Source organism: Strix uralensis, chromosome 5, assembly GCF_047716275.1.
Source record: "Strix uralensis isolate ZFMK-TIS-50842 chromosome 5, bStrUra1, whole genome shotgun sequence".
Lineage (NCBI taxonomy): Eukaryota > Metazoa > Chordata > Aves > Strigiformes > Strigidae > Strix > Strix uralensis.
In genome coordinates this window covers 29,437,763-29,463,818 of record NC_133976.1, presented here as the reverse complement: position 1 = coordinate 29,463,818, position 26,056 = coordinate 29,437,763, and the positions used below count along the sequence as shown (strand labels likewise).

At 37.6% G+C, this 26,056-nt stretch overlaps 1 protein-coding gene and 1 long non-coding RNA gene across 7 annotated transcripts in view; one reads left to right on the top strand and one right to left on the bottom strand.

Annotated features, from left to right (window-relative positions):
- Positions 1-535: 535 nt before the first annotated feature.
- LOC141944119 (uncharacterized) lies at positions 536-23,748 on the bottom strand. Of its 3 annotated transcripts, XR_012629166.1 has the most exons (4): positions 23,057-23,748; positions 18,332-18,422; positions 7,467-7,544; positions 536-5,428 (listed from the first exon to the last, which is right to left on the bottom strand). It is a non-coding gene; the product is annotated as an uncharacterized LOC141944119 (long non-coding RNA). The 3 variants fall into 3 exon arrangements; XR_012629165.1 differs by lacking the exon at positions 536-5,428 and having other exon boundaries at positions 5,449-7,544; XR_012629167.1 differs by lacking the exons at positions 536-5,428; positions 7,467-7,544 and adding an exon at positions 10,588-10,693.
- MDFIC (MyoD family inhibitor domain containing) overlaps positions 21,888-26,056 on the top strand; it is a 50,874-nt gene continuing 46,705 nt past the window's right edge. For 2 of the 4 annotated variants that reach the window (XM_074870224.1, XM_074870221.1), the window contains exons 1-2: positions 21,888-21,993; positions 24,079-24,234. In XM_074870224.1, the coding sequence (XP_074726325.1) occupies positions 24,144-24,234 (91 nt within the window). In that variant the 5' untranslated portion in view covers positions 21,888-21,993; positions 24,079-24,143. Of the gene's footprint in view, positions 21,994-22,289; positions 22,445-24,078; positions 24,235-25,920; positions 25,961-26,056 lie in introns of those variants that run through there. The other 2 variants (XM_074870222.1, XM_074870223.1) reach the window with 2 other exon arrangements.

Here is a 26,056-nt window from a genome sequence, read left to right as displayed (position 1 = left end):
GTCTAGTGCATTACTTACACTCTCTAACTTACTGTTCCTGGATCTCTGCTGTGATCATGTGGATTAACCTGTCTTAAGTGCCTAAAACCTGAAGAGACTTCACATCTGAGAACCTCAGCAGGGGAAAGAGTCAATCAGTGTCCAGCCAGGAGATGGGTGGCTCCCTGCCTGGGAGTGCTGATAGATATCCTTATTCGCATTTCCTACTTTGTGTCATTTCCCTGTCTTCGGTGGACATTATTCTCACAAGCCTATTTCTTTGGGAGCTTCAAGGCAGCAGGAGCCTGTGTGCCTGTCGCGGGGTTACAGATTCCACCGAGCAGCAGGGTAATTAGGTTCAACATTGCAACAATTTACTTTGAAGTCCATTACGTGGACATAGCCTTGTTAGTTTATCTCTGAAGACTGGAGAATGGAATACAGGGATAATTATCAAGAATGGCAGAAAAGACAGCCCCAACAAATAATGTCAGGAAAATTAGGAGGTCTCAAAATAAAGGAACTGACCTTGTAGTGTATAAATAATGACAAACAGTGGGACAAAGGTTGCGCTTTTATTTTGAGAAATGAGACAAAGGACCTGACAATACTCACAGATAAATAGAAGCATAACATCCACAGCAACCCCAACTGTCAGAGGTCATTCTGGAGTCACATTTTACAAGTCACAGGCTTCAAGCCTTCTTTGGTAATATTTCAGCAAATAAAACAAAACTGAACTTCCAAGATTTCTCGCTAACCATAGCAGCTATTCATCATTCTAAATCTCTACCGGCATTTTTGGAGCTTTTCTGTCACAGTCACCGGAGTGGCAGGAAATTCCTGTACGGAGCTTGTCTTTTCACCCAGCAGTTCCAATTACTTCGGTCCTTGACTGCCGCCTTGACAGCATCACTTCTGAGCCATCCAGGCAGTGTGATAAAAATTAGGAAACAACAAAAACAACACGTGGCTTTTGAATAGGCTATTTCTTTAAAAGTATTTGAATATGTGTCAGTTAATTACCATGTTCTGTGGTCATAAACCAGAGTGGATTTCACCATTTGTATTTCTTTCATCTGTAGTCAAGCATGTCTTTTCCAGGACCTGTCACAATAACTGATGCAGTTTCCCTGTGTCTTCATTGTGAGGCAGAGTTGGCTTTTTTTAACTATTAGTAGAATTATCCTATACTTTATAATGAGTATAAATGGATTTTTAAAAATAACCCAGTATAGTCAGAAATTCCTTGAGGTTTTCATAGACGACACTCTTGTATTTTAAATGTGAACAACTTCAGGTACGTTGTCACGTCTCTCACATATGTGTATAAAACTATTTTTAATGTATTAAAAATCTAAAGTAGAAAATAGTATAATTTTCATCAGAAAATACTGTTGCTCTTTCACCACACACTTGCCATTAACTAACAGTCTGTGTTTTGAGTATAGTCATAGCCTTGCTATTTGAAAAAATTCCTTGGGAACAGTTTTTACAATAATAAAATTTATTAACGTACTTGTATCCATTGGGCTTGTAAAGACCAATTTCTAGGAGAGTGAATAAAACAATGACAGTCCTGCTGAATTCTGTGAAGCCTTAAGACTGAGTTTCCCTTTGTTAAAAATCAAAATGTGTCAGAAATCTACTGACTCAGAATAAAATTGCAGGTTACAATTTCACCCTTGGGCTTAATCAAACATGTGGTGTAATATCAAATTTATTGTGTACTTTTGCTTTGAGCTTTGCTGACATTTCAATGCCATCAGCTGTAGAAATGTCGAAAAATGTGATTGTCTTTTTCTGCATTTGGATATGGTGCCACAGTTCACCTTGGCTTTAACAAGTTTCATGATATTGTCCATTTCTTAAGCTGATAGAGGCCATTTTAAAGATCATATTTGTGTATATAAAGAATCTCATATCACTAAGGTTATTATAATGAAAAACTCCTATACCACTTTTCAAATGCTACTATATCACTGATTTTAAAGTCCACAGTTCTTGATTACCATATTTATGAATGCAAAGATTATGTGATGGAATATGATAAATATATAAATAATTTACTGGCTACTTTTTTTCCTTTCAGATATTCGTAATTGTTGTATTTTAGACCCCAAAGCATACATATTTTTTTAATCTTAATCAAACAAAGAAATAAACCTGTACAAAATGTATGCATTCAGTATTGTATTGCAGATACACTTTGTTTTTCAAGCAGATAAAAAGCTTTCAAGTGGCTAGGACACATGCATTATGCCCACGCATGTGTTTAATGTATATATATTAGTGTATATGCATATAAAATGGCATAAAATAAAGTACAGGTCTGAATCTTATTTGCTTTCTGTATTGGTTATGTTGTGAAAAATCTGTTCATCTATATTTGGAATTAGTGTTGAGTTTTCTGCTATTAATTTCTTATTTCATTCAGGCATCTCAATTTTGTGAAAAAAATTAATAGTGCTTAGAAGAATGCCATCTTTCTTACATTTGATACAAAAATAAAAAAGTAATTCTTACTCAACAACTCCCTTTCTTCAAGTACCTCATATACACTGGAAGTGAATGTTTGCGCACACTGGTGTAGTAGGTAATATTACTGTCTTTTAAAAATACAAAAGGGGAGACATAGGAGGACTACATGGTTAGACCACAGATCTAGGTGTCTAACTGCATCTCTATGCTGAAAGCCCTCTCAGCTCACATTCTCACATATGGAGGCTGTGGCAATAGCAGGTCTCCTCTGTATGGCAGACCCTGCTTGTCCCAGCTGCCACTGGGACAGGGGACACAGGGGTGGCAACTCCTTACATTGGTGGTGTCTATCAAGACCCATTGTCATGAAACCATTCCCTCATCTGCCATCTAATCAGGGTGGTGCTTATACTCTTTTTAATATAAGTTTTCACCTGCTAAGTTACCCAAGCACCTGTTTTCAAGTATGTCCAGATATGTTTGTCTCTATACTGTTGACCTAGTGGACACACATCTGCTCCAGTATCACAACTGAAAAATGTGTTCGAGCACAGCGTTAATATAGAACCGATGCAAAATTTGGTTAAGCTTGCACAGGGTCTTAAGCCATAACTGAGAAAAAGCAGCTCTCCTGAAAGCCAGTGCTAAAACTTCAAAGCTGTTTTCTTCATATTTTGTTCCTGATGCCCTTTAGGAAATCAATTTCTTTATTTTCTTTCTGTAACTATGAAGTCCATATGAAATGCTACTTATTCAGTGCCGTGTGAATATCAGTGATTACCTTTTAACATAAGTGCAACTCAAAAGATTATTACACTCTGATTAGTGCTTGTTATTATTGTTTGTTTCTAGGCTTCTGTTTTTCTGTAGACCCTCATCTGCTGCCTACAGAGAATGCTGGATAGCATATGAAACAGAAATGAGCTTTAAGTGACATTCACACCTCCTAATCTGAGCTATTTGCAATTATTTTATAATCTTACAGGAGAAGCCTTAACATCTGATTGAGACTACAAATGCTGCAGGTAACAGCCACAAGGGTAAATCATGGAGAGCCTACTGTTGCAGGTCTGACGTGATCCTTCAAATTTAAGCCAAACGTTAAACATGCTCCACGACTAAATTCTGAACTGCTCTGTGGCAGTCCTCCTAAATACAGTCACTTTGTGGCAGTGAATATTGAATGCTAGCACATTATCCAAACTTCTGTGTTCAAACTCTGTCTTATCTATTAGGCAAATAAAATTTACCACTCTGTCAACTACTGACCATTAGCATCCCTTACTTTTCTTTAACCATTCTGTACAAAAATCAGTTGCCATCTCTGTCCTATTTAATGTCACTACTGCCAGTGTTATCTCAATTTTCTCTTTCTATTCAGTGTCTCCTTTTGTATTTGGTTTAATATTTTGGGCTTCTTCAAATAGTCCAATCTATGGGAGTCAGTCACAATCCCATCTGTGGAGGTCAGAGGCTACATACAGAATGTTCTAGGCTGGAGGATCATCTTGACATCTGGACTGCAGGTTGGCTGCCATTAAGTACTCATGGAAGGCCCAATACAATGGTTGTGGCCCTAACATGCTGCCCTTTCTTTTTAATAGCCCTGTTTTCTGCACCATGTACAACCCATCACCTCAGAAAGCAGCTCCATACAGGGGTTCCGCCTGTCACTGCTCTTCACCACAGTGACCTGACTGCCTGAGTATACTGTGGCAATACAATATATATCAGAGAAAGGTGTTGGAAAGTGAAACTCTGGGAAAGAGGTGAATGTGTTGTCATGTAAGGCAATATTCCAGTGCTTGCTGTGAGAGCAATCATCTGTTCTGCCTGGGCTGGAGTACTGCAAACTGGTGCTGACAATGGTCCTCAATTCTGGAGCTGATGTCAGGTCCAGAACGTCAGTTTCACTGGGTCATGCTGTTTTTTGGCTACTATCATTCTCTATCTTTGGGATGATCAAGAACAATTTTAAATTCCAAGATGCTATCCTAATAGTCTTGTACCATGATCTACTACCATTTCTTTACTATGAGCATGTCCTTTTCTAGGTACATCAAGAGTTCATTTCATTTCCTCTACACTAAAATAAAAGGTGTTAATGTAAATGTTATTGCAAGCAGAGCTATAGCAGGTTTTAATTTTTTAATCTTGGTTTGCAATCAGCACAGGAAGCTTAGAATGACAGAGTGGCCATAATGTACTTAATTTCAAAATCATTGCCAGAAAAACAAAGCCAAAAATCCCATTAATTTTGAAAAAGGGAACTACAGCTGAATGAAGAAACTTCTTAAAGAAGAAACTGGAAAGGAGAGTCTTAATATAAATTAACAAGAGTTTGTAGAGACATTAGATAATCAAAGTATGCAAAAAAGTTTTAGGGAAGATAAAGATGAAACTATAAGCATTTTTTCTGTATCTGTGTTAACTGTGGAGAAACTTGGGTCCCATGTCTGAAGGCCTTGAAAAACAGATTCTGACATCAGAGCATCTGTTTCAACAAAAGAATTCATGTAAAGAAGTTACAAATTTAAGATTAAAAGATAATTTACCATGTATGAAATCAAGAACTTTAGAGTAATTTAGGTATGAGGATGCCAGATTATTTACTACACCATGTAACCTTTTGCTTTAAACTGCTTTAACACGTATGGAATAGGTGCATATATGATGTTAATTTTTAAAAAGAATTCCCAAGGAGGATCAAGGAAACTCTTTCTTCCTATTTGAACTGGGTAAATATGAACAGAATAGAACAGCAGAATTAGTAGACATGGGAATAAATATGATATATTGTGTGAGGGGAAGCAGTGTGGCTTCTGTAAAGCAAAGTCACATCTAAAACCTTGAGTAGAGTTCACTGGAGGAGTCAGCACTCACACAGGCAAGAGTAATCCAGCTGCCAAAGTCATCTTGCAATTCCGAAAGGCTTTTTTAAATGTTCCTTGTCCTTTTGACAATGTTCCTGTAAAACAGGATGCCACTGAATAAGAGGGAAGGTCTTTGAATGGATGAGTAATTGCTCAAAATGTAGAGTTTGTATAGTCAGTTTTCTCAGTTGAGGGAGGGTATTAGCAGAAACTTACAAAAGTGTCAGCTAGATCTGTTGTGCTTTTCAACATAGTAGAAAATGAGGTAGAAAGGTGGGTGAAAAGTGAGATGATAAAGTTTGCTGGTATTACAAAGTTATTCAGAACAAAAGGGATGAGGACCAACCAAGAAGAGCTGTAGAACATAATACTTGGTAATAAAAAAGCAAGTGAAATGAAATGTAAATAAATATTAAGTGACGTCCACAGGGAAAAATAACCTCAGCTTTAATTATATATAAATCCTAACTTAACATACACAGCCTGTCACTCAGGAATGTGATGTTGAAGTTATAAATAGTGGATAACTGTAGAGAAACAGTTCTATGAAAATGTCAGCTCAAAACAGAAAATATCATTATGCCTCTCTCTAACTCCACAGTGTGCCCTCATCCTGAACACTGTATATACTTCTGGTTCACTTTTCTGCCCTGCCTCCCCAAGTCAGAAAGATACAGAGAAGGCAACAAGGATGATCAAAAGTACTAAACGGTTTCAATATGATTTTTAATCAAACATCTTAAGACTCTTCAGGCTAGGAAAAAAAGACAAATTAAGAGGGATCTAACAGCAGTTTATAAAATCATCAAGGTTATGGAGGAATTAAACAAGGCATGATTGTGCAATGTTTCTTCTAGAGAGAAAAAGTAGCTATCAGATGAAATTAGAATATGGCAAGTTCAAAACAACAAAAAACCCCTCTCCACGTAATTAAGTTACTACAGGACATTTGTGGTGTTAAAAGTTAATAGAGGCTTGAAAAAGAATTGGAAGAAAAATCCATGAACTACTCAAAAAACCTATTGAATAATAATAAGTATCTAGTTCAGCTAGTTCTGAACTGCAAACATGTGTGGCCTAGAAGAGTAGACTCAGGAAATATAATTGTTCTTGCATAGGCATCTGCTGCACGCTAATGTCAGAGACAAGATAATAAGCTACTCTGAACTTGGTCTTACCTAGTACAGAGACGAGTGGTCTATTTTTTATATTTCATTAAGCAAACATTCCTTTTCTTATTTCTGCTTCATGTTGTATTTGGTATAGTTTTCTTTGTGGACAAGTTTATTTAAGTTATTAAGACATGCAAATGTACCTCAATTTTCATGCTATGGATAGAGCACAGGACATTGCTACTGTAGACATGAAGAATAGTGACATTTTGATTTTGAGATGTTCATTGTAAAAATATTATATTGCCATTAGTAATTAGCTTTTGTTGTGCTAATATCTTGCTTAAGACTGATCACATTTGAGGAGCCAGGGATTTCTAAGCCTTCCTTTGTTTTAAGGAGTCCAGTAGCCCCAGAAATTAGAATTCAATAATCAAGTGGAACGTGATATATGGGCTACACCTATGTAGCCAAGCTGATCATCCCCTGTTTTGCTTGAGGGTAAATTTGTCTGATTAGCAACTCTGCATATATATTAAGCTCCAACCTCAGCTAAAAGCACTTTTGGCAGAGAAGCCCAGGCATGAATGAGAGAGAAATTTATGCAAGGCTCAACACCTGACCTGTTGTAAGGACACGGAAGCAGTCAGCACCAGCTTAGGCTGAGGGCCAGAGCATTTTCCACTGTGGACTGGAAAGAGAAGCCAGTCACTAAGACCCCTTCCCCTTTCCGTCCTGATGTGTTCTCTGAGGAGTGACAGAGCAAGGAGCTTAAAGTCAACAAAGACAACCAGGCACTTTCTCCTGGACAGCATGCTAGCAGCACTGTAACTGCCCTTTGCACTTCCACGGTTCAGAACTGTTTCCCAGCACATTTCATATTTCACATGGCATACAAATGAATTAATCTTCAGAGTGTTCCTACACAGTAGGTAGATGTTGCTCTTAAATAAAAAACCCCAACCACCCAACTTGTCAGAAGACAGGAGCCAGGCAGTGACAGGAAGACTTGTGAAATTACCCTGCGGCTGGGCTCAGAATTCAGGAATTCTTTTCATTCCGGCTATTGAGCTGAGGTCATCTTGCTCTTTGATGTGGCCTAGAAAATGAAATGAGCTATTAAAATCTGGATGCGTTTCCCCATTAAATTAGAAACATTTACAAGTCCAGCATTGCACATAAAACATAGATAGCACTTCTCATGATAAAACCATAACCAGATTTTGTTTCTTGTGATTATGTGGCTTGTAGTCTCTCTTTGTCTATTTGGCTTGTGGTTTACTTTGTTACATAATTGTTAAATTTACTTAAAGGTCAGCCAAAGTAAAATTTTATTTTGTTGGAGGCGAGATGTAAACAAATGTTTGATCTTGCCCTGCCATTTTTCTTAGGCCTTCTGCAGAGCTGGGTTACAATGTGCCAGTATTCATAAAAGGAGATATATTTTAGAATCTGTATTGTATTATTCATAAATATTTCAAGGTACCTGCAAACCTAGGTTAAGAGCTATCATGTCTCAGGAAGCTAAAAAGACAGCTATTGTATGCTCATTGAGTTCTGTATAATACAACCATGTTCATGAGCAACTGGACACATATGAATATTTATTTACAATGCCACCTTTCATGACTGCTTCCCCATCGTAGCTTGAAAGTAATCAACTAAACTAAGAAAAGAAAGCAAGGAATTCTTACAAACCTTGTTGCTCTATATCTAAAATCTAAACCCCAAATATAAATTATTGAATACTTTGTTTTAAGAACTTAAGCATTTGTTCACTGCATTTTTACTTTAAACAGATACTGTAGATACAGATGTAGCCTTTCTGCATTTACATAGGGCTGGTGTTATTAAGAATATCCACATGAGAAAAGGTTACAAAGATGATCCCTGTAAGAAGGTGAATCAGATAGCATATATTGTAATATAGAGTACTTTTTGCTGTAGCTGACTGACACGTTTAGAAAAGCTGATACTTTGATGAGAAGATCAACTGCACAATATTCTCCCAGAATCTTCTCCAGAGTCTCAATGCAAACTAACATAAGGATGCAACTTACGTGTCAAGAGAAATAAACACACATTAAACCAGACATTCATTTTCCTCAAACTAAGCTCTGAAAGCATATGCAACAAAATACTGGGAAAAGGTATAAATGCCAACTTTACAGCAACAGTCACATTTCAGATAAAGAAAAGCTTTTATATGAAGTTGTATCCACAGTTCCTAGCATAAAATATTAATAGTACCAGCTATGCCACTTTATAACTGAGGAGGAAGTGTTCCTAGGAGAGAATAATTTGATTTAAAAAAACCTGCTGTTCAACAAGTATATAGTATTTGTAATTAAAAATGCTTATCTGTTGGCTAATACATAGGAACATTGGTGATATATGTTTGATGATTTTATTCAGGTGTGTGATCAGAGCATAACATAAAGCAGCCTCATATAAAATTGCAAAGGACTGTTGTTGAGCTTATATACTGAAGCATTAAATGATCCTATTTTTAATAACTTGATTAACCTAAAATGCTCTTCCTGTTTTTCATGTGAGAACAACTCTAGTTAAATGTTGTATTCGTTTGGCCTCTTTTCTTAAAATAGCCTGGGAGGAACTGAACTGCATTGTACTTCCCCTCTCTATATGCTGGAGGTCAGGGATTTTTGTTTTGCACAGGGCACCTCTGCTTTACTCTGTCTCACCCCCCTACAATGTCCAGAAGAGGTGACAAGCTGCTTTTGACAATGTGAACCTCTCTACGTTCAATGTGAAAAGGGAGCTGGTTGTGGTCAGATGTGGGCAGCAAGTTGTCATTTAGAAAATAGTTCCCAACTAATGGATTAAGTATTTTTAAGCATGCTGGAATGGTTCCACAGCCAAGCTGTTATAAATGAATAGATCTCTTGTTGTGAGCCTTGATCTCTTCCCTCCTTCCTCCCTTTCTCTCTCCCCCCCCCCCCCCCCCCCCCTTTGTCAGGATGAGTCAATATCCTTCTAATTGGGTGTCCTTTCTGGACTTTTTTTCCAGGTTTTAGGCATTAAGAAAGTTCAAATCCTTAAACATATAGCCCTGGTGCCCAGAAACCATTTTTACCTTTAACAGATTTATTGCTTCAAGAGGTATTCATTTCAGAAGGCTCAACAGTATTGTTATGGGTTTTTTTCTGCACACAGAAAATGTAAAAGGAACTCTGTTGTACTTCAGTGAAATGGCATTATCATCCCAAGAATGAACAAACTGATTTGTTATGTCCTTAACAAGAAGCCAGTCAACTTCCAAATAGTGTTGTGGGATTGTTCTGAAACTGTGGCCCAGTGTGCTTTCAGAGATAACTACCCTGCTATCCTGGTGGTAGCTCTTATTTTGTCATCACATCCTTTCTGACTGCCTGAGGAAAGCAAAAGCAGGTAAAGCCATCGCTGCCAATAATACCACAGGTGAGATAGGCCAAACTTGAATGCTGATAGTCGGGCAAGACTGAAAATCTGGTAATAGTACCTCCTAATGGAGCCTCCTAACATGACCCTCTGGAAGATGATTGACAGGTGTATTTTCTGATTTTCCAAATTCTTGTCTTGAGACTTTTAACAAATATTTACTGCTTGGAATTTATTAGCACCTGCCATCCCAGGTTCTCAGGTGAATATAACCTTCCTGGGAAGCCATTCTTATTTCATAGGTAATAAAAAGAAGGCATGCAAAGATCAAGGGTTTTACTTTTAGATACAATGAAAGTTTGTGGTAGATTTTAGAAGAGAGTTGAGGTTTCCTGCATAAAAAAAAAAAAAAAAAAGAGGCAACGGTAGATGCAGAAGAAAGAATTTAAAGAAACACATCTGGGACTCAAAATTTAGATGCACTGAGACAGTATTCAGTTTGAGGCTTGAGTGATTTTTAGAGAAAAAAATGGAATCCCTCATCACATTAGAGTGAGATTTTATACATTTCTTCATGAAGAACAGAATGTAATTATTGAACTGTATAAACCATTTATGCGTAGGGATGGTCTCTTGTATGGACAAAGTCTGATATCTGAGGTAAAGAAAAAGCAGTTCTTGCAAATTAGTGTAAGATCTCATCGTGTGTAGATGAGAAGAAATTATTCCACACTTTTATTACTCACTTCTTGCACTTCCTTGAAATGCCTGGTGTTGCCTGCTCTCTGTGACAGACTGCTCTAGGAGAGTTTCTGTAGTAACTCAACATGGCAGTTCTTCGGTTCTGCCCTCTCACCACGTGAGACCCTGTGTGTAATGGGAGTTACAGAGCATCTATGAGCAAAGGGGAGTGAAAATCAGTGCCCATCTGCAATGCTGCATTCCTTGGTCTTCCTACCTCTTTCCTCTCTCCCTTTCGAAATTACCAAGGAAGAAGAAACTAGACATTGAAATTAGACATCTAGCAACTGTGAAAGAAGTACTCATGTATTTTACTGTGCAGTAATAGTCCATCTCCTGCCCTTGCTGGGATGCTGTTAAAAAAGACTATTAGGTATGTTCACCAACTCAGATTTCCTCCCTTTTATCTCTGTGAATCATTGCTAGTGGATATGAAGTGACAATGTCTGAAAGCTGAAGACAGAAAACTGTTGGGGCAAATGAGGCCTTCTTTTTTTCCGTAACTGTCAGTGAGGACAAACACATTGTACTTCTTTTCTGACTAACAGTTAAGGAAGTACCAGCTTGCTAGTGGAAGCAAAGTTACTTGCTTTCTGTGCAGTCTGCTTGGACAGACTCTCCAAACCTGACTGCCCAACTCTTCAGAATCTTCCTTCCACCTTCCTTCTTAACTTCCACTAAATGAAAAGAGAGTTGAATTTTATACAGCTTTAGACTGATGCATATGAGTTCAGAGGAATAGGACAAAGAAGAATGATGATCACAAATGTCACCAGGCATGTACAGATTGGTTCCCCCAGTTCTGGAAGTCATCAGATTACAGCCTAACGTTCTTGTGTTTAGTAGTTCAGCTGCAGAAGATGCTACCTCATTTTTACATGAGTACCAGTGATGTCTTCTTTGTAAAAAACTAAAATAACCAAACATGGCTATTTTGTGTATAGCAGACTACTGTATGGGATCTGTGAATGATTTGGGTCTCTTGGTATTCACTGTCTAAATAAATATGAAGTAGTATCCCTGCAATGGCCTTTTACTTGTGACACATGGAATTAACTAAAAAAAAAGAAAAAAAAAAAATCCCCCAAATCCTCAATTCCAACTTCCTCTCCAAGCTCTTATGAGGGTTTTTCCACCACAACCTCCCTTCTCCTAATTCTGTAGTGGCCTCTTGCTAAGGCATCATTCCTTACTTCATTTATATTTTTGGAGGTATAAATGAAACAGGCCTGTTCCTATGAGACCAGAGAATTGAAGCCGCTCTGGACTTGTTTCCAACAGGCTAACAGGCCAGTTTGGCAGATGATAATTGTTACTCATTTACAGTAGCAATATGAAAATGAGTCATAAAGCCTTACTCAAATCACATATGTTCACACTTCAGTCCCAGCCCTCAGTAACACAGGTAACTCCCTCCACAATTATTTGTCCTTAGCTCTGCTCTTAGGGAGAGGAACATATTCCTTCTGAATTCTATATATGCTTTACCTATACCTGCCCTTCACGGGACATGAGTGGGGGCTTTCAACTGCAGTTACATACAGAATTTCAAACCTTTATTTACCCAGAAAATCTGTCTTTTTAATATTGTTTGTTAAATGTGTTTCTCTTACCGTCTGATGGGAAAAAGTTCATGTGGCTGGAATATTCCAGCAATAAATAGCTCTTGTGATTATCAGCTGCCTCGGCTCCACTTCAGCATTTAATCACCCTCAAAAGCCATAAAGTGCCTCATATACTCCTCCACTATGAACATTGTCTCTTAATCAAACTGGATTAATAAGTTTAAGAGACATTACCCATTTATATGTGAATTTTGGTAGGTCATGAGAATAATGAGTCAGATGTACAGGAGATGTAAAGAGCAATATAAGTTGCAAGTCCATAACTTAAAGCTTATACAACATGCAGACAGCAGAAATACATGTTATTATCAGAGAAAGCTACCAACAGGTTCATGCTCACTTATACTTGACAATATATTTATTTATATTCAACATGAAGATGTTTACACTATTTCTTGTCCCTAATGCTGTCAAAGACAAGCTTAGACCTGTTGACAGGGGTAGTTCTCAGTACTGTCTGATATTCAGTACTGCCTGTATTTTTACTTGGAAATTTTGTATCCCAAACCAGAGCTAGAAGTTTGCTCTAGCAACCCTTCATGTATTGATTTTATAATACTGTGAAGAAGATTGCTTAAATGGTTTCATTATTGTAATTTCTGAAGTTTAAATTTATGTATCAATTACCATCTATATGTTATCCATACTTAAATAGTCCAAATATTTGCTTATTCTAGGTGCTGTAAGCATTCTTGCTGATAGCTGTCCTTAAATGTCTACTGTACACACACCTTACCACTGCTCATTAACTGTGTTAGAAATTAAAGTTTTTAACTGCTCACTTATCCCAAAGTACTAAAATTCAACTATGTGGGCTATCAGAAAGTACAACATAAGCAAACCCCATCTGTGCATGGCAGCATGGAGTGTGTGTTTGTGTTTTGAATCATAAAGTTGTAATGAAAATATTTTATGCTAGGATCCTCTCAGTCCCAGTTCAAGAGCTTCAGATCTGTGACACTAAATATCTAAATATAACACTGACTTGGTACAGTAGTGTATGTATTCACAACTGGAAATAAAAAAGTTAGGTTTTGCTAGGGGATTGCAGGTGTAGCCTATGGTTTGCAAAGATAAGTGAGATATCATAAATTGAGCAAATTTAATCTGATTTTCCACAGAGTATAGCACAGGTGACAATAGTGCAACTTTTCCAGTCTTAATAGATCCACGTTCCCTTTAATTGATTTAGTTATATTATCAATCTCCCAAATTGCACATGGCATTCAGAAAACTGATTATTTCCCAACAGTGATATTTTATGAGATTGACTGTGGATTTATAAATAGCCAGAATGTTTTAAAATGAAACCAAAATCCAAAGACTGAAAGGAAGACTTAAGTAGAAAGAACCTAGTCATAAATTAATGAAATTAAACATTCTTCATACGTTAAAAAATAAATTGTAGTATTGATTAATGCAGTGAGCAGCACAATTCCATCCCATTGCTACCATATTATTGTCACTTCAACCTGAACTTGCAATTTTCACAAGTTTCAGCATTTATCTTTGGAACTGTCACCTGTCATGCTTAATGAAACTAAGTGACAATTGTATTTCTTTTAGTACATTAATATAATTAGGGTTTTTTAAAACCCACTTCAGGGTTAAAATAAATCATAAAACTTCATTAACTATCACAAGATAAGAAATCCAGCTTGCTGATATTTTTCTAAAGTACTGTAGGTTTGCCTTACCATTACTTTGTCTTCTTTAATAAATATTGATTAGGATTAAATACTTTATAACATATCTTTTTCCATTCATGAGTTCTAGGCATCCACCTTCACAAATGAGGATAAATGTATAATCTCATGGTCTACTGTAGCATATCCTTTACGCATGCACATCGTGAGTGCAGTTAACTACGGGTGTCTAGACAGATACTGTGACAAACATTAATGTGTATGTACAGAAATCTAAAACCTTCCCTGTATTTTATCAAATTCCCAAATTGTGTATTTCCCTGCAAACTGAAGAGCAAATTAATGCAATATTTTACAGACATGTATCCATGGATCATGGAGATTCTAATTTTGTTTGCATCAATGTGAGGCCAAAGTCACCCCATTGTTCCCAAGTTCGCTCATTTATGTTGAGAAAACGAGATCAAATATTTTCTGCTTTATTTTAAAAAGTATTATACTGCCTCCTTTGTCATGGGAGCTTGTTGGTGCTATTCACCACTTCTCATTCCATAACAAATCTCATAAAGCAGAAGAATGTAAAGTGTGACAAGATATTAGAAGCTGTGGATGTCATAAGAGAGAGTTCTTTTTTGCTATTAAAAAGGAAAAAATAACATACCTTTGTGTTTCTGCTTACCCTCATGTTTTGCCTTTTCCAGCTACAGTTTTATAAAAGGAAAATTAAATGGCTGATAACTTAGCTGTTTCTGAAGATTTAGGTTCTTTGACTAATTCTTCACATATGGCACGAAGATTTTACAGCATGACTTGCATAATTTTCATGTTCTCACAAGTTTTTTTTTTTTTAATTCTTAGCATATCTGATCGCATTACAATGGCAGGCAGAAGGAGATACCTATTGAATATAGGCCTTGAGTGCTCCTTCACATAAATTTCCAGATGTAAATTTCATTTTTTTCCTCAAGAAAATAAGACCTTGGTGATGTTATGGTGTTTTGAGAGAGCACTTCAATAACCCTTTTCTAAATTTTATATGGTTCTTTTTCAGAATTACCCACAAATGGTAATACAAAGAGGCGAGATACAATTCTGGTGAGAAGTATTTATTGTTTTGGGCTGAGTGTGGGGTGACCATAGGAGGAGTGCTCCCATTCCAGCCTCAGAACAGACTGATGCTGAGATAGGGAAAAATGGAGAGGTCTGGGATGCCTCCTGTCTCTGCTGCAAGTGACAAATACATGAGAAAAAATGGCAGTAGCATTTGTGCTACTCCCTTGATTCAATTAATAAAATGAAATAAAATTAAAATAATAATGATAATAACAATGCTAATAATTACGATAATGATAATAATAGAATATACAAACGCATAATGCACAATGCAATTGCTCACCACCTGCTGAACAATGCCCAGCCCGTTCCCAGTGAGCAATCTTGGAAGAGAGAAAATCCTGAAACCACAATCCTGGAAGAGAGCCCCACTAGTTTTCCGGCCAACCCTTATCTATATACAGAGCATGACGTTGTATGGTATTGAATATTCCATTGGCCAATTTGGGTCTGTTGCCGTAGTTATGCTCCCTCCCAGCTTCTTGTGCACCTGCACACTAGCAAGACATGGGAAGTTGAAAAGTCCTTGATTTCCTAGCAACAACTAAAAACATCAGTATATTATCAACATTCTTCTCATACCAAATCCCATACTGAATCCAAAACACGGCATAATTCTAGCTACTAAGAAGAAAAATTATCTCTATCCCAGCTGAAACCAGGACAACTCCTTAATTATATTTATGGGATAAACTAATTAGAAGTATACCTTTTACCCTAAAAGCCATGTGTAAAATCTTCTTGAAGCCCACAATAAAGGTGTGCTTGAAAGTTTAACTAGACTCTGGGAAGTACTGGATCAAGCTCAGGATTGGTTTATCACTATTACATTAAAAAATATGACTTTTAAAAAAAATTTATTTTATTAACTTAACAAAACTGGGAAAAAAATCAGGGAATTGGTCAGAGATCCAGGGCTGGAACACCAGAGATCTACAGTGAAAGCACCCATGCCACAGTTGCTTAAATTTTACTTGGCTGTAGATCATGGTTATCAGAATTTTACTTTTATTATAATAAAGCGTATTAAATTGAAAATCCAAATAATTTATTGAGATGTAAAGCTCAACTTGGAAAACCACAGAAAAGTATTTAACTTGTTTTTGTTGACCACTGATGATCAAGGTAATTTACAGACTACTGTCATTTATATCTTGAAAAAATCTCTGAGAGAGCAGCTAGTATGTTAGAATTATAAAATAATTGAGTACAAACTATCTTACTTTTATTTATGATCATAACAGAAAAAAAAAAAAAAACAGCTCAGACCTCAAAATAACTGCTAGTATAACTTTACAGGAGCCTGTTTATAGCTCTTACAATGTAAAACAATGTTAAATAAAATTATACTTTGACGTTATGACTTTTACAGCATTTTCATTAATACTTTAAAATGTTTGAAATAAACCACAGGAAGAGGAAAAGAGAAATGAAGGAATATGTACACTGTAATAGGCTTTCTCACTAAACTAAAATGTAACCATTTCTTTTAAACAGAAAACACTAAAACTCCAGTGATTTTATGTCCACATAAACACACACTCTCCCTCTCTGATATGTGGCAGATATTACACATATTAATGGAGAATATCACTGTGTCCATCATTCAGTGGGCAGTACTGCAACCCCATATATGTGATCTAAAAGTACCAGTTATATGGGGGGACCCTTTGAATCTAATTTGTGTTTTCTGATTTTATTAATATTTTAGCTGAGATATTATTATAGTCATGCATAAATATTTGGTTCTCGTATGGTTGGTAGTTTATACTTGTCATTAATTGCCAGAGTGCTTATCTGCTTTTTGGAGTTAATGTCTCTGCGGTCATATCAGAACTATAAAATCCCTTTCAGTACTGCTTATTAAAATAATACAGCTGAAAGTATTTTAAAACCAATAGTTAGTATGGTCACTATGCAGTCCTGGAAATGGTATAGGTTATTTCCTCTTGTGTCTTTCTAGTTATTCCAGCAAGTCTATATGTTGAGGAAGGGAACTGGGCAAAAGCCAAGTTGTCCTTAGCTTTTCTTTTGCTTCCTGGGAAAATCCCCATCCCAGGAGTATAGATAGAATTATATCAGACCTGGACCCAAGATTTGCATAACTCCCATTTAGCTAAGCAAGAAACTGAGGCAGAAGATTATTTTTCTTTATTTCCCTCTTTTAGACAAGTAAGGGTACTTTTTTCCATGTTTGCTTGCATGGGTTGCCAGGTTGCTCATCTGTCAATGTAGGAAAACAATAACTTTTTGATCCAAAGTTTTGTAATCATGTTATTTTGTAATGTTATTTTGTAATTTTATTTTGTAATGTTATTTTGTAACTTTAGTTCTGTCCAATCTAGAGAATTGTATGTTCCTGGCTGGCAAAACCCCCCATTATTTTAGGCAAATATACAAACAAACAAAATCATGATAGTTAAAAATACTGGTAGAACTGACCGAGGTTTGGTTTTATGTTTGTTTCTCCTATGATCTGCATTTTACATGTAATATACAAATGAGCATTTCATGCTAAGACCTTAGTCCAGTCATTTATATGGATGTCAAAATGAAAAACAGGAGAATATAGTCAGGCAATTAAAGAAAATATTGATTATGAAATAGAACAAAGAGAGTAAAAAAATACCTCATGAAATATTTTATTTTAATTAAACTATAATTCACAGAATTGTTGCAGTACTGTATTTTTTTTTCTTTGTGAGTTGTAAAGATATGGGTGAGAAATGACTGCAAGATGGCACAGTTGTGACTGAGAAGCATGAGAAAATAACTTTTGCTTGTACATATAGCAATGACTTTTTATCAAAGATTTGATTGTGCCTTCAGTATTATGGACTCATAATATGCAAATGCATTCTGCTGTTAATACACATTCACAGCATACATGTTAGTTGTTCCAAAGGAGCTGTTACAATATATGCTCTGAATACGTATTAGGAATAATACACAATATGTAAGTAAGAGCATTCTATATTATGACAATATAGCATAGAATGCACAGTATTTTTGATACTCATTCATAGTGTACTCTTGCAGCTCAAAAGGAGCAACTGTACTGTGTATGATGAACTTATATTGAAGATGCACAAAATTAACTAAATTTTTACAGATCTCCGGATGTGATACCATGAACTCACACAGCAATATAACATACAGGCTCTGTTCCACTGCATTATTTATTCTATTTGTAAAATATGCTTGTTTTAGTATTTTTCATTTTAACATTTTTGGGAAGGATTGACTAGGTATTCTTTTCATATGGAAATAGTTTTATTTTCGTGGAATTCTAGATACCGTATTTTTGCAAACACCATTTGATACTAGCAATTAGTTTGATACTGCTGAGAAAAGGTAATGTAAATTTCATGAATACTCACAATTGTAAGGAATGTGCATAAAATACTAATGTAGAATAATGCCAGATCCAGATACTGCTCAGGTTGCAGAAGCAAAAGGAGTCTTCTTAACCTGAAAAACAACAGAAATGTTTGTCTTAGGGTTTTTTTTTTCTTGCTATAAATACAGCCTCTATGATTATTATGACTAAGTGATTCAGCTAAATTCATTAAGTTATTCTAAATTTACTAAGTCTCTATATAGTTCATGTTACAATATTTTGTGTTGTTAGCCACAATTTTTAATCAATATCCCCTTAAACTTCCTGTCCTGTTAGCTCAAAAGATGCTGTTGTTCATTGCTTATCTTTGCTGAGATGACCTTTAATGTCAAGACAAATCCCAAATAATCTTGAACACAATAAAAAATCAGTACACCGTTCGAAACATTCATTTTTGCTGAATTTCAAGTTTCTTCTGAAGTCCTAAATAAGTTTTTTATTAAGTCCAGTATTAACAGCAAAATGAAAAGCTGAATAACTGAAGGAAATATATGCAAATAAATTAACTCTTGCGATCCAGCACACTTAGTTGTAATTGAATACTGAATATTTCTCTTGACTTATTTGTAGGAATGTAATGAATTACTAGTTGACATTTTGTTGTGATGAAACGTCATTTTGCATGCCTCAATATATGATCTGTTACTTTTTCATGTGAGATCTATTACCTGCTTGAGTGAGCTACTTGCTTGAGCTTGCTAAGGAATAGCTGAAACTACCATAAACCATGCCATGTGATGTATTTCACCCTAAGTAGGATAAAGTTTGTTGAGCTGAATTCATCTTCATGCAAATCCTTGGACTTCATTGGAGTTACATCAGAAATAATTAATCTAAGAATATTTTATTTTGTTTTACTTCATAATTTATCAATTTGAATGAAATCTTTGCCACCTGTGTTAGAAAATATTTTACAGAAACAAAATATTTCTTATACTATTATACTTACTATAAACAGAAAAATAAAATGGAGAAAAATATCTTTTCATATTTAAAATTCATATTTACACTGAGTTTAATTCTCAATTGCCAGCTTGAGCCAGCACAAAGAGTCATTAAGCCTCATGCTCCTTTTCTCCCCACTGTGGAGTCCATCCTGTGTCAGAAAAACCTGGACAAGAATATGGTAGAAAGACTTCTTCTTGCTCCCAGGGCAATGCACAGCATTACTGGAAACAATGGCTTCTCTAAAAGAGAATGCATTTCTTTATTCCATTTCTGGTTATGGAAGGAGTTAATTTTGCATGTCTCTAATTTCATTTTAGGCATCCTGCTGTTTATTTTTTTCTATGTTTGTGCTCTTTAGAGGCGGGTTTCCTTGGACTAGAAGGAGTTGGTTGCCTTGTTAAGACCAGCTGGTGTCTAAAGCACTGTCAATCGCACAGCACTTCAGTGGTTATGTTTTATAGAGTACAAATCCTCATCTACAACACAGCTGCATCCAGCTCCATTCTGGCACATGACAATTTACATGACTTTAAACAGGATGTTTTGGAGAAGAGTAATATACAAGCTAGGCCATGAACACCAGTAACCCAAAGTACTCCAAACCAGGCATGGTAGTGACCTTCAAATTCCTTTTTACTGTGTTTTTATGCATATACAGCATGTATTTCTGCTTTTGATCTAATTAAAACAAAACAAAACAAAACAAACAAACAACAAGTAGTAAGCTTCACTTGTAATACTCTTATTTTATAATATAATTTGGTTTTAACTCCAAGACTTTTATTTAGCCCTTTTAACTATAACAGTCTTCCCATTTCAGTGTTACCACACTATAAAATATTTAGGACAGTGATCCTGCCATGATCCTAATACTGAAAAGAGCTATGAAGTTTAGAGTAACACACATGTTAAAAAATGCATATTACGAAGTTGAAAATCATGTTTTTAGACATAGCGGAAGGATAACTTGAACTCACAGGTACTAAGGTGCAAGCAATCAATCACAAAAAGATTTACTATATATTTTTGTCCATCTCTCAGAACCATTTAAGTGATCCAGGGTGTTGAGAAGGATGTAAAATGTTTAGTTTCCTCTGTTCCTGCTGATGGAAGGAAGTCAGCATCAGTTAAAGAGTAGCCTTGAGAAGGGAAAGCTAAGTGTTAGGATGGGGAGAAAATTTGTGTACCTACACCTGCACTGGTCCATAAATAATAGTTACTGATCACTTTTTTTTCACTGTGTAAGCTATAATATTTTTAATAAAATATTATTTATTTGAAGAGCTACGCACGAATTTTCTACAACCATTTTTGAGATGAGCAACTCTGCTCTCCAAAACTTCCTCCACAAGAAACTAACTGATATCCAAAAAACCTCAAAGACTAAAAGTCTGCTTTGGAAAATTCAAGCTAGAAATATATCTCGAGTTTTTAATAACGTAAGTAAATAACCTCTGCAGCAGTTAATTTCAGGGTATTGTGGGTTTACTTTAAATAAACAACTTGTGTCTTTCTAAAACACTTTCATTCAGACATGTCTGTTTTGGCTGGAGGCAATATCTATCATATGATTTGTGTAGGAGCTCAGACTAGAAAATGCTGATGACCAATTTTGTCGTGAAGACATATGATTACATTCTGCATTTTGTGCACTTTTAATAGAAATCTCTTTTACAGAAATTTTTAATCAGGAAAAAAACCTTGGAGTTTTGGGGGTTTTTTTTCTTTTTTTTTTTTTTTTTCTTCTTTCAGGAAAATTTTACCTGCCTGTTTACAAGTGATTTGAGCTTCTATTCACATCCATCCCAAAATCTGCTATTAACTCTCTAGAAGACCATACCTGAATTTTATGATCTAGCAATGGAAGAGTATATTGGAATACATATGTGCAACAGCCTATAACTTAGTTGCTATAGTAAGATACAGCATATCTCATATTTCTAGCCTACTTGAAAGGTGGCTGATGTTACTGTCTGAACTGCCCACTTCCTGAGAATTCTCAATAACATTTTAGATTGATACATCTTTTAAAGGAAAGTAATGAAACAATTATTTTAGATTAGCTGTGGATCTGTTGGAACTATGTTGTACTGCAGGAAGTGCTGTATGGTTGGCTTACGCCAATGAACTTTGCCTACCTGTGGTATCTCATTAACAGTGACCACATCTAGAGACATCTTTTTACAATCATCACAGTCTTTGGTTTGTAATGTATTATGTATTGCACAATATTTTGAATGTGCTATTTCAGTGAATTGTGCTTTTTTTATATTGAACTATCTTACCTTTTTTTTAATCTGATTTTGCCTAGTTGTAATATCATCTGAAGATCCTCTTCCATTCACTTAGTTGCTTTAAACTCTATATAGGCTGCCATACAGTTGAACCTTGGCAAGGTAGGCTCATCCCATCATCTTTTTTAGGAAGATAAACTGAGCGTCATGGAGTTTACCATGTGGGTTTCACAGATAAGGTTAAAAAAACCCAACCAGACACCAACCCTGGATGGTATCTGCTCTTGGTAGGCATTTATTATCCAATGAAATATTCTGAAGGCAGGGTGTGGTTAGCTAAATTATTGCTCCTCCCACTGTTCTCTGCTATGTTGCCAGTTTCAGAGGGGAAAACACAAGCTTGTACATTGAGTATGAGTCATAACTTCTCTTCTGCTACTGACTCACTTGGGAGTTTGAGGTAAGTCATTCTACCTTATGTCTCAGTTGTTCTGACCCCAGGACAGCAAGGAGAGAAAGAACTGTGGAAAGTTATGCAATGTTTTCGTAGATAGGAAGTGTAGATATTGAGACCAATATTGTTATTATGCAGTATGATAATAATTTTGTGTGCCCAAAAAGGATTTTTTACAGAGTTTCTTCCCCACATAAAATATTTTTTTTCCATTTTGCCATGAAAAAGTTTAAAGAAAGATTATGTTGTACCAAAGAACATTTTAGGTTACTGAAATACTTAAAAATTATTGTATTTCTCAGAGGAAAGTATATGCATCTTTCATCACACTGTTGTCTTTTGCACCAATAATGACCAATAATAAAGCTATGCAGTGGTGCAAAATTATTGATGACTTCTGAACTACGAGGAGGGCCTGAAATGTGTGGAGTCTCACACAGAACTGGCTTATACTCAGGTACTTACACTCCATCCTGGTTGGTTTGCAAGCATTGCAGGGAAATGCTAAACTTTAAGTGAACTTTTAATACCTGATCACATTCCTTAGCACTTATGATATCACAGTAAATCTCCATCAGTTATAGTCTCTTATGTTAGGATGTAGATAGTCTGTAACTTGGCTGTTTTGTATTCCTACTTTTGTTTCCCAAAAAATACCTGGCTGTAAACTGTAATGAGACATACTAGTAAAGTGTATTTACTAAGCAATAATAAAAAATCTGCTTGTAAGTTTAAAGGAAATTACAGTTTAAACATGGACACACTACATGCAAGGTGAAGCATGTAGTTTATGGACACCAGCACATACATGAGCAATAATTGCAGTACTCCATGGTGTGGGCAAGAACAGCGTGTGTGGCCACTGATCAAATCAGTCTGTGCCATGGGAAAGAAATGTATTTCCTATATAGAGAAAGCACAGGTAACACTGCTTGGCAGATGATGGTGGAGGAAGTAGTTTGCACTCTAGGGTTTTACTTTTGAAAAATGCTTGTTCTATCCTTCATGTTCCTTTGAATATTTTTCTATGCCCGTTTTAAAGTCCTTTCTATACACATATCAGTATTACCTGTTAAGGTACACGAGAGGGTTAGGATGCGTTAGAACAGATCTTTCCGAGGGGTGGAAGGACCGGGCGGACCGGCGTGGCGGCCTCCGGCGCTTCACGTGCCTGCGCACCGCGCTGCTGAGGCGCAACTGGTTGAAGGCGCACGGTAACCGCAGCGGACAACTTCTGAGCCAGCGGTTGCGCCATTGAAAGTGCCCCTGCACCGCTGCCAAGCGCTACAGCTGCAAACCCTGTCCAGGCATGAAAGCCTCCCTTTCAGCTTTGCTTTTTTTTTTTTTTCCTTCCCCCTTCTTTCCTGTTTCTGCCTGACGGGTTTCGGCCTCCCGGGGGAATTTCGGTGGCTGGAGGCCCGGCTGGGGGCGGGGGGGCAACGGGGGGCAGCGAAGCGCCCCGGCCCCGGCCCCGGCCCAGCCCAGCCCGCGGGCCGGTCGCTGGCGGGCGGCAGGACCTGCACAACCGCCGCCCCGACCCACGGCCGCCGCCAGCCGGGGTGGGATGTTTCATTGTCCGGAAATGATGGAGCAGGAGTGACTGCGGCGGGGGGACCGCGGGTGTGAGTGCCACTGTGTGCGCGCCCCTGCCCGGGGGGAAGGCCCGCGGGCGCGGGGCGGGCGGCGGGAGAGGCGGCGGGCGGCGGGGGAGACGGAGTGGCGGCGGTAGCAGCAGTGGCACGGCGGTCCCGCGGCCGGGGCGCGGAGGGGGGCCGGGCGCCGCGGCGGAGCGGGAGGAAATGCAGAGGTAGGGCGCGCCGCGCTGCCGGCCGGCTCCGCCGCGGCGGACGCGGGGCCCCCCCCAGGCGCCCCCCGCGGCCACCCGGCTCACGGCCCGCGGCCGCCCCCGCCCCGCGGCCGCCGCCCCCCGGCTCCGCGGGTTCTCGCCACGGGGGGCGGGCGGCGCGCCCGCCGCCGCGCCGCGAAGTTGCCGCCGCTTCGTGGCTGTCCCTCCTCAGTCCCTCGCCCCCGAGCCGTGAGTTTCCTGCATAAAATACATTAACGAGCCCGCTCATTTGCTTGTTCCTTCAGGGTGGCGTGTTAGTTTTGTTGGAGGGGGGTGCAGGCTCTGTGTTACTGGGTGAGAGAGCTGGCAGATGTCCCAAGTGAGAGAACCTCTTCCTCCGGGGCCTGAAGGGCCAGAGCAAGCTCCGACTGAAAACCGCGCTTTGATCTCTCTCCCTCGAGGTAAGTTGCTTTAAAGTTTCTCTGTAATTGTTGCGCCTTTTATTTGAATGATACATTTGCTGACTTGTTTCGTGGGTTTTAACCCTTCTTCTCTTTCCCCTCCCCCCCGACCTCCCCTCTTTGGTGTAACTCTGTAACACTTTCACTTCCATCTCTTTATTGTTTTAACCAGAAATGCGAAAAAGAAAAGGGGGGGGGGGGGGGGGGGGGAAGATCCACTGATGTCAGCACCGGTTCTCAGTACTTGAAAAACTGCAGTCATTCAGAGGCAGATGCTGGTCCTTAAAAATAGCTTTCTTGTTTCTCAGCTTTGTGTTTAGAATATCTTTCCAGGTCTTGCAGTAAATTGAGAAAGGTTTATACAGGAGCAGCAGCGTTGTTCAGGTTGGAGGTCACTTTACTGTTTGTTTTCTTAGATTACTCTGTGATGCTGCAGCTAAAACCAGCTTCTGAGAGTATTAACTTGTTTCGTATCAGCTGAAGGTTGTTTAAAAGTACATTTATCTTAAAGATAAATTCTTTAAGTTATGTCCTTCCGTATTTGCACAAAATAAATTTACATTCTGATCACCTTCATTTAGAGAAGTTTGACAAGGTGCATTGCAGGTTATCCTCAAAATAGGGAGGTATGTTTGCCTCCTGAGTCCTGGTCTGTGAAGATGAGACTTAATTTTTTTTTTTTTGTTTACAGCTACAGCTTTGTTTTCCAGAATTATGACAGGATTTTAAAAAGTCTCTGAAGAACAGACAAATAAGCTTGTTCAAAAACTGTAACTTTATTCATAACTGGTTAACTGGAGGAGAGCCTGGTAACAGTTGTGCAACTGTGGATTAAAGATGCAGTCTTGTTTTTGTAACTTGGAAAATCAATAGCTATGTGAAATCAAAGTTGAAGGCTCATTTGAGAAACCAGAAAGTATCCGTAGCTAAGTAAAAAATGTTCTGGCAGGAAGACATATTAAATTGGCTTATACTTATCTTATTGTTGGGTTGGTTTTTTTTGTCCTAGAGAATGACTCATAACTTCTAAACAGTGAAAAAGAATAATAAAAAAAGATTAGATACAGAAGATCAAGCATGCAGAACTGAACTGTTACAATCACGTTTTTGCCAGAAACATCAGTATCTGTGATGCATGTTTGTTTTCGATGTGTTGTTCTTATCTGTCATGTGATCACTGGTTAAATTCTGCATGTAGGCCATACATCAAAGTTACTGAAGTTGTAAGTCAGTGAACTAACTATCCTGGAAAGTGGTCTCATTCTTGCAGTGCCACTTTAAACTGAGTTTTCACTATGAAATAAAGTCTTAAGTGATTCCATTTTGTAAGATTTTCAGTACATGCTCTACTTTTCATGAAAAGTAAGGAAACAAATACTGATCTGTCCACAGACAAGCTATGTGCAGAAAATCTGAATGGCACAATTACAGCTCATAGCTGTTGAAGTGGAGGATTATAAAGTTACTTTCTTAGGGATCAGTAAGGTACAAACAAGTGTAATATATTGATTCAGGTTTGCTCACTGGCCACACCTTTCAAGGCACACGCTCAATTTTAGAGCATATGTATAATTCACAGAAAGACAAGGCTGTTTTTTTTACAGAATTCAGCATTCAAATACATATTTTTTATTCTAATGAACTTAGACTTAAGGATAACTGTGAATATTTGTTGCTTTTTTCTAGCCTAAGTCTGTTGGGGAAATGGGGGTGGAAAGAGGAAGAGGTGAGTTCATAACATTTCCAGTCTATATTCCAGCATTTCTGTTGTCAGCTTTGCAGTGTGTGGTTACAGGGTAAGGTAGTCCAGATATTCCAGGAC